The following is a 17,403-nucleotide window of genomic DNA, read 5'->3' as shown; positions in this document are numbered from 1 at the left end:
GGGTTTCATGTTGGAATATAACATTTCTTGCTGCATGATCAATGTTAGAGAATGTTTGTCTTATGAGTTGTCTTGTGGAGAGCTCTAGAAGAGACAGTACCAAATTGGCCTGGTCAAAAGAGTTAATAGAATTATAATTGCCCAGTTTGAGTTTCAGGAGAGTTTTTCTACAAGAGGTACAGGATGATACACATACAAATCTTCCCCCTACACCCACCCAATACAGGAGGAAAGCATCTGAGGCTAGTTGGCTATGTATCCCTGTTTGGGAAAAAGATGAGGGAGTATTGAAAGAGCCTGTTGAGTCACTTCTTTGTCCAGGATCACTTATATGGCTCCGAATGGCCCAGTTCCACATCTTGGCAGTCTCCCAGCACAGAAGGTAGGACTCTTCCTCCATGCTTGCTGACGTGGAGGGCCATTTTCAAAAAAGACATCTTAAGTCTGATTTAGATGTTTCCTATGAAATGTTAAAAAAGCACAGAAATGTCAATTTTTTAAAGAACTGCTAGATGTCCCCAAATTTTTTTTGAATCATCTACTTGAATGTCTAGGCTGACAGGACTTCCATCCCTTTAGAATGCATGCCTTTATGTCAACCAAACGTTCAAGTTGAAAATGTCCAAATCCAGACCATTGGGATGGACTGGCCACACAGACATGCCAACTGAGCTGTGAACTTTACATAAAGAGTATCATAACTACATCTTACCCTATTCCCCTTCTGATTTATGCTGAGCCTTCCAAAATGCCCCTATAACCTACTAGATGCACCTGTCTACCACCCCAATAGCCCTCATGGCTACAGGTGCTACCTGTATGGTAGTAGAGCAAGGTTTTAGTGGGCTCACACTTTCCACCATAAATGTAGTGGTTAGAGTGGCTTATGGTTCACTAGCCAATCCTACAGCTTACTTAAGACACCTCTGTGTAATACTCTACTAGGCTCTCCCACACCACGTGCTACTGTTCTAGAGATAGGTATATACTCTCATTCAGATCTTTGTGGGGGAGGGCATTAGTGGGGGGAGGTCATCTGGTCAGTCTGGGTACCTTTGTGGCACTTAAAACACTTATAAAACAGGTCTAGCTCAGAATGTCTTAAGTTCATCCAGGATGTCTTGGAAAAAGTTTATTACTGCAAGACAACCAAGCTAAGCCCACACATACTATGCTTCCCAGCATTCCCCCTGGAACTTTGCACTCATAGCGGGAGAAACCTCTTGCTGGACATCAAGGAAAAGGGTCCCAGTGCTTAGGATGTTGAAGTGCCAACTTAGCTGATTTTTTGGACATTTTAGGTTTTTGAGTATGAGCCATCGTATAGGGCCAACTGAATGTCTCTGAAAGCACAGTTACTTACCAACAGGTGTTATCCAGGGACAGCAGGCAGATATTCTCACATATGGGTGATGTCACTGATGGAGCCCTGGTACAGACCACTTTAAAATTGCATCGTCACTAAGACTTTAGAAAGTTTGCAATAGCCCGAACTGCGCATGCGCGAGTGCCTTCCCGTCCGACATAGGGCATACAATCCCTCAGTTAAGATAAGCCAGCTAAGAAACCAACCTGGGGAGGTGGGTGGGTTGTGAGAATATCTGCCTGCTGTCCCTGGATAACTGTTACGGTAAGTAACTGTGCTTTATCCCAGAACAAGCAGGCAGCATATATGGGTGACCGCCAAGCTAACAGAAATGGAATGGTGGGAGTGTTGGCCTTTAGGAAAATAAATTTTGTAATACAGATTGGGCGAAGAGACCATCCCGTCGAGAAAGATTCCAGACAGTAGTGAGAAGTGAATGTATGAACTGAGGACCAGGTGGCAGCTTTACAAATTTCCTCAATGGGAGTAGATCTGAGGAAAGCAACAGTCGCTGCCATAGCTCTAATTTTGTGGGATGCAGTGTGACTCACCAGTACCAGTCCAGTCTGAGCATAGCAGAATGAGATGCAGGCAGCCAGCCAGTTGGAAATTGTTCTCTTGGAAACAGGATGCCCCAACTTGTTTGGATCAAATGAAATGAACAGTTAGGGAGATGTTCGATGTGGTTTTATCCGGTCAAATGTAATAGGCCAAAGCCCATTTACAGTCCAAATTATGTAAAGCAGTTTCTCCAGCACGAGAATGAACCTTAGGGAAAAACACTGGTAGAACAATCAACTGAGTGAGATGAAAATCAGTGACAATTTTTGGAAGAAACTTTGGATGTGTATGAAGAACCACCTTGTCATGATGAAAAACTGTGAAGGGTGGATCTGCTACTAATGCTTGTAACTCACTGACCCTCCTGGCAGAGGTGAAAACAATACGAGAAACTACTTTCCAGGTGAGAAACTTGAGATGAGCTGTGGCCATTGGTTCAAATGGTGGCTTCATCAAGCTGGAAAGTACCACATTAAGGTCCCAGACTACAGGAGGAGGCTTGAGAGGTGGTTTAACATTGAAAAGTCCCTTAATGAATCTGGAGGTTTTCCTTCTATTGGTAGGTGAAAAGCTGTAATAGCACTAAGATGAACTCTGGTAGATGTAGATTTGAGTCCAGAATCAGACAGAGAAAATAGATAATCCAACACCAATTCCACTGCTAAGGAAGTTGGATCATGATGAAGAAGACACCAGGAAGAAAACAGAGTCCACTTTTGTTGGTAACATTATTGAGTGGCTGGTTTCCTGGAGGCATCAATAATGGAATGTACAGGCTAAGAGAAGCGTAATTCAGAAGAACTCAACCTGAGAAAAACCAAGCTGTCAGGTGCAAAAATTGCAGGTTGGGATGTAGAAGTGATTCCTGATTTAGAGTCAGCAGAGTAGGAAATACTGGAAGAAGTATGGGCTCCCTGGAGCTGAGTTGAAGTAGAAGGGAGAACCAATGTTGCCTGGGCCACCCTGGAGCAATGAGAATCATGGTAGCTGCTTCTCTCATGAGTTTGAACAAAGTGGCTGGGAAGCCTGAATTGTCCCAGCCGTTAAAGCAAGCAAGCCGGCATCAGCTGTTAAAGAAACAGCTGTGAGGGAATCTCCAGCCACTACGGCAGTAAGGGAATCCTTTTTCCCCTTACAGTCGGTGGCTGAGGAAATCCCTCCATGGGCAGCAGGGGAAGACCAGGCTTCCCCGCAGGCAGCTGCCAGCTCGCTAGGCCCTGACTGCCAGCACCCGCTGCCGATGAGGCTCTTCCACCGCTCCAGCCTGCACAGCATATACACAGGCCGGCTGCGAGTGCCTTGCGTCTGAAGCAAACTGAGCACTTCTTCCCCTGAGAAGTGCTCATTGCTCCTTACGTGACCTAGCTAAAAGAAAAGTGCCGGTTAGTTAAAAATACAGTAATTTATATTACATTTAAAGGGAAAGCAACCCTTCAGACCGGTACTACCTCAGGATTTTTCTTTTCTTTTTTTTTCACACAGAACAGACTCCACTTGGCTCTCCAAACATTATGCCTTTCCAACCAGGAGGTAAGGCTTAGTGTTGAGGCACCTCTAAAAAAAATGTGGGGGAGGTGGAGGAAAGGGGGGGAGGGACCCAGCACACGACCCGCCGGGTTTGACACCCCCGAGGACGGACGGACCCCTAAACAGGGTCCACCCAAGCTCAATCCGGCACCAAAAAGGGGACAAAGAGCCCTAAACAAATTCCAACAGCCCTACTTAGGGAGATGGGTACAGCTCACCAACACCTGCTGGAGACTGAGAGAAGACTGAGGTAATTAGGGGGGAGACAGCTGATATGCACTATTCCAAAGTTTTGTCTCAGTCTCCACCTGCTGGTCATGATAAGATATAACCTACTTGTAAGATTAACCTTTGCCGGTCTGGAGAGTTGCTAAAGAATTGATAGTTCTTGAGGCTGATGTGCGTTGTCCCTTCCCCACTTTTTTGTTTGTTTGTTTTTTTTGTACACATGTAGTAGTAACATTTTCACGGTCCATGTAATTTTAGTTTAAAAAATTTACTAGTTGGTAGTAGTTTTTTTTGCGATGTTGCAGAAATGATTAAAACTGAATTTCAAGAGAGATTTGTTTACAACACAGCTTCCAGAAAACAATTGAAAGCGGCTATATAACTTGGGTAAAGAAATATATATTGAAACAAACTATGTTGAGCTCATTTTTTTAAAAAGGAAACCCAACTGAAAAGGCATTCTTTCAGATTTATTATAAAACAAAATGACACTTCTCTTTGAATATCAGACAGCTGAAATGTAACTGACAATAAGAAATTCACTTAGGATATTCATATACTTAAAGAAAAAAATTGACCAAACTTTATTGAATTAGATGTAGGGTTAAAAAAAAAAAAAAGGGGGGGCCGGGTTTCAAAGGCAAGAAGAGATGCTATAAAAATCTTAATCACATTGTTGAGGCTCTTCTATGATTTACAGGTTATATGTGCCTACCTTAATTGTTGTTGCACTTTTTAAATATTACTGCACTGTAAAAATGCAAAGGGATTGAAACTTTCTGAACTTTACAATATTTTCATATTTTCTAAATATAAGTTTCTGAAAAATTACTTTGATTTGGATTCTGCCATAATTATTTTCCCTGGAGGGCAATTATTTAACCTTGCAAATGACTTTATCCTGATATGATAAAGCACTTCTTTTATATTCATGTTAAAAAAGATGGACTCAGACTGCTGTTAGTTTTCCTAAAGCAAATTCCTATTGCATAACGTATTACTACTGTCCATGTGTACAGTATCTTATATAATCATATCTAAAAATCTACAAATTAACACAAAAACATATTAGGAAACTGCTGCTTTACTGACACATTCTGTCAATCCCAATCAGAATTTCAACAATCTATCATCAGTTATTAAAACTAGTAAAATATATAAATTTGGTCTCCAAACTCACATATTCTAATTAGTAGAAAATAATGTGCATTGAAAATTTCTCAAATTCATAGTACAAATATACATTTTCCAGCAAAGTTCATGTGAAATATGTATAAAACTAATAATTCTTCTCTATATGTTTAAAGCCTGTTCCCAAAACTCTATTATAAACTGCAGCTTACAGATAAGTTAGTGCTTTATGCTTAGCTAAGTGGTTGAAATATAAACTACTCAACTTTATTACACTGCACAAAATTCAAAATCTGTTGCAAGAGATTCTGAACTGCAGGTTGAAGAAAAAAGTTATATAATTCAGGACAGAAATATAAAACATTTTTTTATAAAATGGGTTTGACATGACTTGTGCTATCCTACTTACTCAGAGGCTGTAATTTAAAACATTTTCACATGTATGATAGTATATATGTGGAAAATGTCTCAAAATTGTTCTGTAAGTAAGTCTGAATAATAAGAATGCATGGGTACAGACATGTTTGGGGCAGCTGCAATTTACATATGTATATTTTACTTTACATGTGAAAATTTATACCTGCTCTTAAGCCGATGTTTGCAGCTTCAACTTAGCTGCAATTTATGCAGCTTTTCTATAGCGATTTTGTAAAGATATTTAGGTGTCTGTGTTTTTTAAAAATAAAATAGGTTAATATGGGCCTATTTGACCTCTAAACACAGGCAAACTGTTACAAAATTATCCTCATAGTGTACACTTTGAGCATTCACAATGTATCAATAATGTCATCACATGACAGATATAGCAGTATGTGACAAAACTCCATATCCTATTTAACCCCATTATTCAATACACAAGTGCCAAAATTACTTTGTTATAGTTTTAAGAAATTGTGTTAAAAAGTTTCCTGTCACCCCTATTTTAAAAGGCAGTGGTTGATTTAGGAGTATAATGTTCCTAAAATTCTTAGAAGAAAGCACAATGCAGAATGATGATATACCATATTTTAGCTATCCATATAAATATGGTAATCAGAACACAAGAACATAAGAATAGCCTTACTGGGTCAGACCAATGGTCCAGCAAGCCCAGTAGCCCATTGAATGACTATGGGTTTAGTGGAACATTTTATAGGAATGTACTTTGCAAATTAACACAACGCCTGAACATGTGAAGGTTCTCAGTATTTGTTAAATTGTACAATTATATACAAATATAATGCAGTCAGACACATTCAAATTAAAGAACATGTGTGTAAAAACAATGTTTTAGCAGCCTGATTCTGTAGCAGATACAACTTTGCCACTTTTCTTCTGATTTTCTTTACCCCTCTTTTGAATCTTTTCTTTTTGCTTTTCCAGTTTCTCTTGCATTTTTTTGATTTCCTTAATTTTCTTCTTTATCATGGCACGATCACTTTGGCTGGAAACACCTAAGGTCTTTGAAGAAAATGAATAATTATTTAGCTTTGTTCAGGGCACACCAATAAGCTTTTCATTAATTTTTTAAAATCAAAGATATGGCCATTTATCAAAGAGACAGAATACAAACAGCAAAAAGTCAAACACTAATGCTGGGTTTTACTAAACTGCAGAAGAGCTTCTTACAGCAGGCCGGTGAGGTAAATGCTCCAACACTCATAGGAATAGAATGAGTTTTGGAGCATTTACCTCGCTGGCCCGTAATAAGAAGCTCTTCCTGGTTTTAGTAAAAGGAGCGAGTTCTAAGTAAACAAGCAATAAAATCAAATTACTTATCTGTAGCAGATGTTCTCTGAGAACAGTAGGAAGCAAATCATTACATATAGGATATTTAATTGAATTGCTTATTGCTCTTCTGCTTATTTTTTAAACCTTCTATTTTGTTTTGTCTTTCCCTTCCTGTTGTTCTGAACCTCTAATTCTTGACTCCTATATTACATAAATTGTATTTCTATCCTTGCCTTACCTACTGTTTCATTGTGTCTGTAAATTAGTTTTTTATTATATTTTGCAAAACTTAGTCCCTTTGTTAGTTATGTATGTTTATTTTATGTATATTTTAACTATGTATTTTGCTGATTTGTACATTGCCTAGAATTTGGAATAGGCGATTAATCAAATTGTAAATAAACTTGAAACTTGATGATGTATTCCAGAGCATACATGGGGAAAACATTGTTTCTCATCTTTAGTAAGTGTCTTTCACAGATTTCAGGACTGATCAGGCACACACAAGTCAGGATGTCACACATTGATGAACAGCTCTCTCAGGACTTAGATATGAGTGTAAAGTTCTGAGTGCTCATGGCCCTTTTCATACACAGTGGTTTCTTCAGTACCTCAGTTAATGCCATAGCTCAAGAATGAATGCAACTCTTGGATAGTTGAGAGAGACTGTTTGATCAGTCCTGCTGTGTACAGAAAGCATATGCTAGAGATGAAAACAATGCTTTTCCTGTCAAAAAAGCAGGGTAAGGTAGGCCAACAAGAGAATGACCCCCAGCTGTGGTCTGCTAAAATCTGTATTTCATCCTTGTGAAGTAATCTGGTCTGAAATAAAGGAGGTAAGAGTTGCTAATGTTACAGACAGGTTAGTCAGTATAGCTCAATATATGCATTGTCTCTGACTGTAGACTGGTCCAACCAGTAGTATGAATAAAGACCTTGTTACCATTTTGCATATGGTGTCCAGTTAAGCAGACTACAGATCTGAGCCTCACTAGCTGCAATGGCTTTGATTTGAAGAGGTTTCACTTTACTGGCTAAAGTTGAGTACTAGTTCATTTGTAACAGAACTGAATGGAAGATTTTAATGAATTGGCTAAAATTTTTGCAAATTGGAATACCCACCTTTGTGGGAGTAAAGGAGTCAAAAAGCTGCATAGACTAAGAGTGTCAGATTATTTAAGGTAATAAGTGAAAGCACTTTTGCAGTCCAGAGTGTGAAGGGATTTATTGCACAGATTTTTACGAGACTTGGTGAAAAATATAGGGAGCATTGTTCTCCAAGAACCTGGCATAAATTCAAAGAACTATTTTATAATGATGAAACTTCAAGATCACTTACTTTTGCTGATATAACTACTACAAGAAAAACACATTTTACGAGTGATATGCATGAATGAAGCAGATTCCACTTGTGTGGTTTCAAGACTAAGATCACATTCAGGTCCAAAGTTATATGAGGTATTTTGTAATGGTGGTTTGACATGAAGGTCCCTCAAATTAGAAAATGCTAGAATACTGTGAAACCAAGAACCTATCAAAATAGGCATGGTTAGGCTAAGAGAGGATTAAGATCTACTTCCATAAAGGATATCTGCAGTTCCATAAAGATGGTACAAGTAGTGCAGTATGATATTAAGATGATACCTTAGAGAAGATCATGGCTATTTGTGAAGCACAAGATGGAAAATCTCTTCCACTTAAAAAGGTATATAGATATACAGTGATCCCCCACGAATTCGCGGTTGGCGGTTCACGGTCCCAGTCATTCACGGTATTTACCGACTGCGAATGACCGGGCTGGAGAGGCAGGAGAGGGCCGGCGAATGAAGGAAATCACTCACTGTATGCTCCGACTGCCTCTTCCTGTACTAAAGTCGAGCCTTACCAATCAGGAGATATGGAGTGTAGTTCCAAAAGATATGGGGTGTAGTTCCCTACCCTCTCAGAAAGTCAATCCCAATACAGTCAGGGAGTCGATGTTAAATGCCAAATACAACTTAATGACTGCAAAGCCTTCCCATACCAGAGCAATACCAACACTGGTAACTTCAACGACAACTGGCGTCGCGTTATAGGAGTTGTCAAAAAGTAGAGGAGACTCCAGCAACAAAAGCTACCGGTATCAAGAACTCAACCGGATCAGCACCAGATGAGACGGTGCATAGGGAGAGGTATGGCCAGTAGGAAAAAGGAGGTATTGATGCCCCTGTATAAGACTCTGGTGAGACCTCATTTAGAATATTGAGTACAAATTTGGAGACTGCACCTTCAAAAGATACAAAAAGGATGGAGTTGGTCCAGAGGAAGGCTGCTAAAATAGTGTGTGGTCTTCGTCATAAGGCGTATGGGGACAGACTTAAAGATCTCAATATGTATACTTTGGCATGAGATGGAAGATACAATAGAGATGTTTAAATACCTACATGGCATTACCTACATGGCATAAATGCGCATGAGTCGAGTCTCTTATTTGAAAGAAAGCTCTAGAATGAGAGAGCATAGGATGAAATTAAGAGGTGTTAGGCTCAGGAGTAATCTAAGGAAATACCTTTTTTTAGAAAGGGTGGTAGATGCATGGAACAGTCTTCCGGAAGAGGTGGTGGAGACAGAGACTGTGTCTGAATTCAAGAAGGCATGGGATAGGCACATAGGATCTCTTGGAAAGAGGAAGAGCTAATGGTTACTGCAGATGGGCAGACTAGATGGGCCATTTGGCCTTATCTGCCATCATGTTTCTATGTGAAAAACTTTCTTGGTATCAAAGTGGCAGACAACCACACGCAATTAGTAGAGGATATGCTCTTTCCTTTTAATAGGCTTGGCTGTAACATGAGTATTAAAATCCATTATCTTCACAATCACTTAGATCGCTTTCCAGGGAACCTTGGTGACTTAAGTGAAGAGCAAGGTGAAAGATTTCATCAAGACATAAAAACAATGGAAGCCAGATACTAAGGAAGATGGTATACACACATGATGGCAGACTATTGTTGGAATCTTATGCGGCATTGTCCTGGCAGATTCCACTCTCTGAAGTCTTACAAAAGGAGCTTCTTGTGTGTCGAATGACTGTAAAATTTGTATGAAACTTGTGCTTTTGGCATGAAATAAATAGATTTTCTTGTACACTTTTCTTTTAATTTTTGTTTCCTTCATGCTTAAAAGATATCAATTTAAACACTACATTAAAATATCCTGATTTTCTAATGGACGAGCAGAGTGAAGAGTGGTAACTAGAAAACTAGAGCTGATAGGAGAAAACTGGTGACATTTTTGGAATCAACAGGTCAAATATACCCAGAAACAGGTCTAACATTTGAGGCATCAAAATGAGTGTTGGCCAGTGATTGGACTACTATATTTCACCAAATTCTCCAGATCTTTTTCCATTACAGACATGTTTGTCTAAGGTATCACTTTGGTTAAAGGAACATCATATGGTCCTTAATTCAGATAAAACCATCACATGTTGGATAATGGTTACAAATCCTATTCCTTCATTAATATCAAATCTTTTTAATAAGCAAATGCAAACAGTAAATTTATTTCACAATCACAAATATCTACTATGATAAAATCAGGTTTTTATGCCCTTTGTAGACTTAGGGCTGTCCAAAAAAGAAACATTATTCTGGTGATCCTACTCGAGGGGTGGGGGGAGGACTGGGAGGGAGAGGGGTTGGGGCGGGGGGGAAGGTAATTTCTAGTGTACTAGTTAAGCTCTCTTTTTTCTACTTAACACTCATGGGGGAGCTTAAGTTAATATCGTATAATGTTAGGGGTCTCAAAAAAAAAAGAAAAGCTCAACCCTGAAAAGTGTCCAAGGCAGCTCCTAAGAACTCTAACATCTGACGGGTGCAGATGTGATTTTAGGTAGTTTATGGCAAACCGTAACTGCTCTAAGAGACAAACTGCTACAATGATCGCATGCAGAGCTTGTAGCAATGATGAAGCCTTGATCAATCAATTGACCAAACAAGGAAAGATGTGAAACCCCCACGAGCAAAGGACTGCCACTACTACCACAAGGCATTTCATAAAAACTCACGGAGCTGAAGCTGTAGAATTAAATATTGGTCTTGTAAAAATCCAAGAGGTCCATAATGGCCTACCAGAAGTGGTGGTGAGCAGCACTGTAAAAATGTTCTGGACATTTTTGGAACACTACAACAGCTATGAAGGTCAAATGTTAGGAAATAGATTAGGAGAAAAGGAAACCCATGTGTGTGTATATATATATATATATATATATATAGACATTTGTGTATTCATTTACACAAAGTGGTAGAAAACCAGAAGAATTTCAGCTCAGCAGAAAGGATGAGCTTATTAGTCTTTATGTGCCAATATTTACAGTATTGCTATTCTCCAAGTAATTAATATAATTTTGGTGTGAATTGTGTTTTCCAGATATTGTACAGCAACGTCCACTGGTAATAATCCTGTATTTTGTTTATCCCATAGCAATCCTTGAACATGATAGGTGGAAGCAACAGAAAGTTTATTCACTAATCTGAAATAAATACTACCTGTTTCATTAAACTCAGAAAAGGACCTATTGTTTCTTTGATTCGATTGTATCCGTATAGTGCTCCATGCCTGATGTATGTTTCAAACTATAATTTGAAGTTATTATAATAAGAAATTAAAACTTCACATTAAAATTATCTATGACCATTACCTTTAGCTTGTCACTATCTAGCAGCATCAGCTGTTGCCCATCTACATTCTTAGTTGCGAATTCAGCAATGTACTGTTCCATGTTCATTCCTATTAGCCACTGGCACACCTGATGAACTGTCCAATCAGAAACGGGTCGGCTATGCCACTGATTCTGCTTTCCTGCTACAGAGTCATCATCTAATGCCTGGAAGGATTAGGAGACAGGAAAAGAATGTTACATGGAGCAATTCACAACAACATACAACTCAATCTTGTATCTTTCAACTGAAAATGCAATAACATGGATTTTAAATAACATTTTCCAGCAAGTAAATGAGATTACCACCCAGGGTGTCAAGCCAAGGGAGGTCATTGAAACATTAGCTCCTAAATCATGGGTCACGACCCCAAATGGCTTCACTTCTGTAGATGGAAGGCCAAGAAAACCAAAACTAGAGAATACAATGAAAAACAGTTCCCTGAAATTCGCAAACAGATGGAGCAGCAGGAATGGTTTCAAAGGGTTGGTCAACGAGAGGCTGGTCTGTCTGCATCTATTGCTAGAAGTGAACATGAGATCTCAGAAATCATTGATGGGCTTTTTATTTATTGATTCAATTTTCTATACCGTTCTCCCAAAGGAGCTAGGAACAGTTTACATTAATTTATTCAAGTACTCAAGCATTTTTCCCTGTCTGTCCCGGCAGGCTCACAATCTACCTAATGTACCTGGGGCAATGGGGGATTAAATGACTTGCCCAGTGTCACAAGGAGCAGCGTGGGTTTGAACCCACAACCCCAGAGTGCTGAGGCTGTAGTTTTAACCACTGCGCCACACACAAGAGAACCATGAAAAACAGATGCAGCAGCTGTCTGTCATTCCTCCCATGATGTTTGATGCTGAGCAGAAGTTTATTAATATGAATGGATTGATGGAAGATCCCATGAAAGTTTATAAAGACAGGCAATTCATGAATGCTTGGACAGACAATGAGAAGGAGATCTTCAAGGAAAAGTTTGTCCAGCACCCAAAAAAACTGGTTTGATTCTTCCTACTTGGAAAGAAAGACAAAAGTTCTGGAGGTGGGGGAGGAAGGGGGAGAGAGAGAAAAGGGCCTTGAGGAGGGGTGGGAAAACAGTCTTGAAGACAGGGCAGATGCTGGACTAGAGGGGGTAGAGAGGGGAGGACTCAAAATGTTAGCAGAAGGAAGAGAGAGGGAGAAACCTGAAACAAAGGGGAGGAAGAAAAGAGGGGGCAGATGTTGGACTTGGGGGTATATAGAGGTAAGAAAGGGACTGCAGAGAGGTGGAAAGATTCTGGACCAGGAAGGAAGGCAGGAGAGAGAGAGAGAGGCAGGCAGAGAAAGACCTGGAAGAGAAGAGAACAAATCATGGACAGGGGGGGGGAAGGGGGGTTGTAAGCAGTAGACAGACAGAGAGAGAGAGAGACCTGAACCAAAGGGGAAAGACAGGAGGCAGATGCTGGACTATGGGAGGGGCAGACAGAGGCGGAGAGACCTTGAGGAAGAACAGAGAGATGGAAGATCATAACAGAGGAGGGAGAGAGAAGGAGACCTGGAACAAAGGTGGTGGTAGGTACAAAGGAGAACTGACACTGGATCTGTGAAGGGTAAGCAGAGGCAAAAGAGATAGAGACCTGGACCCAAAGGGGATGGATTGTGAAAGAAATGTTGGATGCAGTCAGAATGAAGTCCAATCAGAAGCTAATTAAAACAACAAAGGTAGAAAAAATTATTTTATTTTCAATTTAGTGATCGAAATGTGTCAGTTTTGAGAATTTATATCTGCTGTGTGTATAAGAAAAATGAAAGGAAAAATTGCATTACAATTAGTAAATCGGGCAGCATCTGGGGCAGAGCTTGGGTGGGTTTAGGGCAGAGCTTGCGAGGTCTGTGGTTGGGAGTACATAGCTTGAAGTAGTTGAGAAACACTGCTGTAGGCAATCCGCTGCCGCCACCAGTGCCTCTCCTTCTCTCCTGCCCTCTTCCCTGCTGGCATCTCAGGCCCGTGATTATGTCAAGCATGCACGTGATATCATCACAGCAACAACCACACACTTCCAGGTGCCTCAAGCCATGGCCACTACCTATGGCCCTCGCTACATTGTCATACTTCGTTTCGGCCCCAGATAATTTTTGAGTTGTGCAGGCCTGCAGTAATGCAATAGCATTCTAAACTGCTACGGAAAACAGAACTGCTTGCAAAGTAAATATTTTCCTGATCACAGCTTTAAATTAAATCAGTTCACTACTGTAGATTTTGAAGAGCTCTTAGTTGGTGTTTAACCAAGGCTATAGTTCTTCTCACTGAATTATAACATAATATTCCATGTGCCAAGATACTCTGGTGATCCTTCCATCATATCTGACAGCCATCATTAGCTAAATGCTTAAAAACAGTGAAAAGTGAACTTATCCAAACAAAAGTCCTTAGGACCAACTACTGCTCTTTACAGCTGAACACTATTTGACAGGGTTAATACACAACTGAGAAACCAGGCTAACAACATGTATGAATAAAGATTGGACTTTGGTCTCCCAGAATCTGTGGTTTGTGGTTCATGTTTGTTTCTTTCATTTATGGTAGACCCATTACCTATGCTTATTTTTGGATAAGAGGACAATATATTAACCTACTGAGTAATGTAGTGGGCAAATGCACAACAGACGAAGATTCAGTGCCCGACAACATGATGCATGACCTACTCCTACTGGAGCGATGGTCTAGGACATGGCAACACAACTTCAATGCCAAAAAATGCAAAGTTATGCACCTGGGCAGCCAGAATCCATGCAAGTCTTATACCTTTAATGGTGAGATCCTAGCAAAAACGGTAGCAGAACGAGACTTGGGGGTAATCGTCAGTGAGGACATGAAGTCTGCCAATCAAGTGGAGCAGGCTTCGTCCAAGGCAAGACAAATCATGGGCTGCATACGAAGGGGTTTCGTCAGTCGTAAGGCGGAAGTCATTATGCCATTGTATAGATCCATGGTGAGGCCCCACCTGGAATACTGTGTGCAATTCTGGAGGCCGCATTATCGCAAGGATGTGCTGAGACTGGAGTCGGTGCAAAGAATGGCCACCCGGATGGTCTCGGGACTCAAGGATCTACCATACGAAAAACGGCTTGACAAATTACAGCTATACTCGCTCGAGGAGCGCAGAGAGAGGGGGGACATGATCGAGACGTTCAAGTATCTTACGGGCCGCATCGAGGCGGAGGAAGATATCTTCTTTTTCAAGGGTCCCACGATAACAAGAGGGCATCCGTTGAAAATCAGGGGCGGGAAACTACGAGGTGACACCAGGAAATTCTTTTTCACTGAAAGAGTGGTTGATCCCTGGAATAGTCTTCCACTACAGGTGATTGAGGCCAGCAGCGTGCCTGATTTTAAGGCCAAATGGGATCGGCACATAGGATCTATTCACAGGGCAAAGGTAGGGGAGAGACATTAAGGTGGGCAGACTAGATGGGCCGTGGGCCCTTATCTGCCGTCTATTTCTATGTTTCTATGTTTCTACCACAAAACTTACAGTTAACACAGCAGTGGTGTAGCCAGATAGCCAATTTTGGGTGGGCCTGAGCCCAAGGTGGGTAGGCACAAATTTTTCTCTGCCATGCCCTTATCTCAAAATATAAATACTTTAGCTAATGAGGATCCCCAACTCTGACAGCTGAAGATTTTCTCTGAAGGGGGTCAGAATTCCCTTTTACCAAGCTTGACAGGCAACAGCAACATTCCTAAGCCACCAATGCCAGCATGCTTGGTTATCAGTGGCTTAAGGATGCTGTTGTCTTCTGCTGTAGCTCTGACCATCTTTGGAGGAGGTCCTCAGATGGAGATGCTTGGGGATCCCCATCAGTAACACAGCAAGGGTCAGACCAGTATTAATTCATGCTAAGGCCCAGGTCTGAAAATAAAGGAGGGCTCCCACCCCACTCCTCTCCTCCCTGCCTCCCCTTGCCACCTGCCATTACTATCACACTGACAGATCTTCACCAAATACAGAAAAAGATTACAAATTAGAAATAAAAATATTTAGACAAAAATTAAACTGGGAAGGAACCCCAAGAAGTTAAACTGAACATGTACTGAAGCATGGGAGAAATAAAAACAGAAATGCCTTTCCTTTTCTACTGAACTCAATACAAACATTTGCTATGCACATTTCTCAAAGCTATCATATTCCATTTAAAACATTCAAAATAAAACACTTTAGAATACTTTATTGTCTGGACATTTTAGTTTTCCATCATTCTGGTCCCAGTTTGTCTTTTCTGCTTTCCTAACCATCATTCTGGTCCCAGTTTATCTTTTCTGCTTTCCTATCATCTGCTAATTCTCTTTCACGTGGCTTCTGTCCATTTGTCTTTTCTCTCTTTGTGACGGCAGCGTTTGGTGCCAAAACAGTTTTGAAACGCTTCAGGGCTGATCAAAACTCAGTTAAAATAGAATTTTAGAGGGGGGGAAAACAAGGCTCTATCTGTAAAACCAGTTAATCACAGCTTTTCAACCCCCTCCCCCCACCTCTGATTTTCCCCATAGGCTGTCACAGCCTGTACTCACAGACCATAATGCAGGGGAAAAGGTGCTCCTGTCTCAGCAACCTGAGCAGCTGGGTCTGGAGTTTCAAGTTTCAATTTATTTGATATACCGCAAATGCAACCACAGTTAGTCTAAGCGGTTTACAATAATATATTAAAAACAAAAATGAAAAAGACATAACAAGGGAGGCAATAAACAAACCAACCAACATACAAACAAAAATGGATACAAGGAGGGATAAAGAAAGGGAAGTTACAATAAAAACAAAAAAGTTGAGGAAGGTAAGGAGTATAACAAAAGGGAAGGGAAGTCAGTGAAATTCTGCCCAAACAATTAACGATATAAGCTAAGAAGTCAAGAAGAAAGGGTGATCTATAGCATAGGCAGCGGAATGCATTTTTGTTTGGGAGGGCCTGAAAGCTCCGCCCCAGACCTTGCCAATTTCCGCCCCAGACCCCACCCCCATAATAGTAATTTTTCATATGTACATACAATACATAATGGTTAACTGCAAAATCAAACTACACAAATTACACTGTATGTTTCTCAACATTCATTCCTAACAGAACACATGCAGAACACAGATAACCCCTATGCAAATATGGGACCACAAACTAAAAGTACTAATATATAAAAATGAAACCCTAAGATGCAAGACTCTGCACACAATGCAACACCACAAAAACAATGACAAGTCCCCTAATATTGTGTAAAATATGAAGACAGTACATGTAAATTTGAAAAAAACTGATACATAATTACCACTTTACAAAATAATAAACAGAAATAAAACAAATAATGAGAAATAAGAAACCCTTGGTTTACAGAAGAACTCACTCTAATTAAAAAACAACTTAAGGCTTTAGAACGGAAATGGAGACAAACTAAATCAATTAAATAAATATAAAGAACAACTGCTATATTATAAAACTAAAATAAACTTAGCAAAAACAAAATATTATTCTAAAAAATTGAAAGTGCTAAAAACTCTTCTGCCCTCTTTGCTATTTTAAAAAATCTTACAGCCCCAAAAATAATTGAAAACCCTGAACTAGAAGATAAACCAACAGCACAAAATCTAGCAAATTATTTTGTAGACAAAGTTAATAAAATTAGAGATAGCATTGGTTCAAAAAGCAATTCTGATATAGACACGGAATCAATACAAACTATCTATTTCAAAATGTACCAATTTTCAAATACCTATCCTAGAGGTCCTTAAACATTTGTTACAAAGTATCAATGTCAAAGGCGCAGGCTTTAACTCAATTTCTCCCTTTTTTATAAAATGTTTCTTTTCCATCTTTGGTCCTTTCATTCAGACAATGATTGAAAATAGTTTAACCACAGGATTTATACCAAAAGAATGGAAAGAAGCAATCATCCATCCAATAATAAAAAAATCCTAAAGATTCAATTTCAATTGAATCAAATTACCGACTATCGCCAATTTACCATTTATCACTAAACTAATAGAAAAAGTTGTTTTCAATCATGTAAGCAACTTTATTGAAAAAACTCATACACTTCATCCCAATCAGACTGGTTTCAGATCCAATCATTCAACAGAACACTCTATGATTTAACATTCAATATCATTTAGATCACCACAAATCTGTACTTTTGATTTCATTTGATTTATCAGCAGC

General features: G+C 39.8%; 1 protein-coding gene across 1 annotated transcript in view; it reads right to left on the bottom strand.

Moving 5' to 3' along the window:
• Positions 1-4,131: 4,131 nt before the first annotated feature.
• LOC117360784 (neurabin-1-like) overlaps positions 4,132-17,403 on the bottom strand; it is a 162,512-nt gene continuing 149,240 nt past the window's right edge. Inside the window, exons 17-18 of the mRNA XM_033945129.1 lie at positions 11,205-11,390; positions 4,132-6,253 (exon numbers count right to left, since the gene is read on the bottom strand). Of these exons, the coding sequence (XP_033801020.1) occupies positions 6,083-6,253; positions 11,205-11,390 (357 nt within the window). The 3' untranslated portion in view covers positions 4,132-6,082. The remainder of the gene's footprint in view (positions 6,254-11,204; positions 11,391-17,403) is intronic.

Source organism: Geotrypetes seraphini, chromosome 5 (genome assembly GCF_902459505.1).
Source record: "Geotrypetes seraphini chromosome 5, aGeoSer1.1, whole genome shotgun sequence".
Classification (NCBI taxonomy): Eukaryota; Metazoa; Chordata; class Amphibia; order Gymnophiona; family Dermophiidae; genus Geotrypetes; species Geotrypetes seraphini.
Note: the sequence above shows the minus strand (reverse complement) of the source record. Positions and strands in the feature narration are given on the sequence as shown.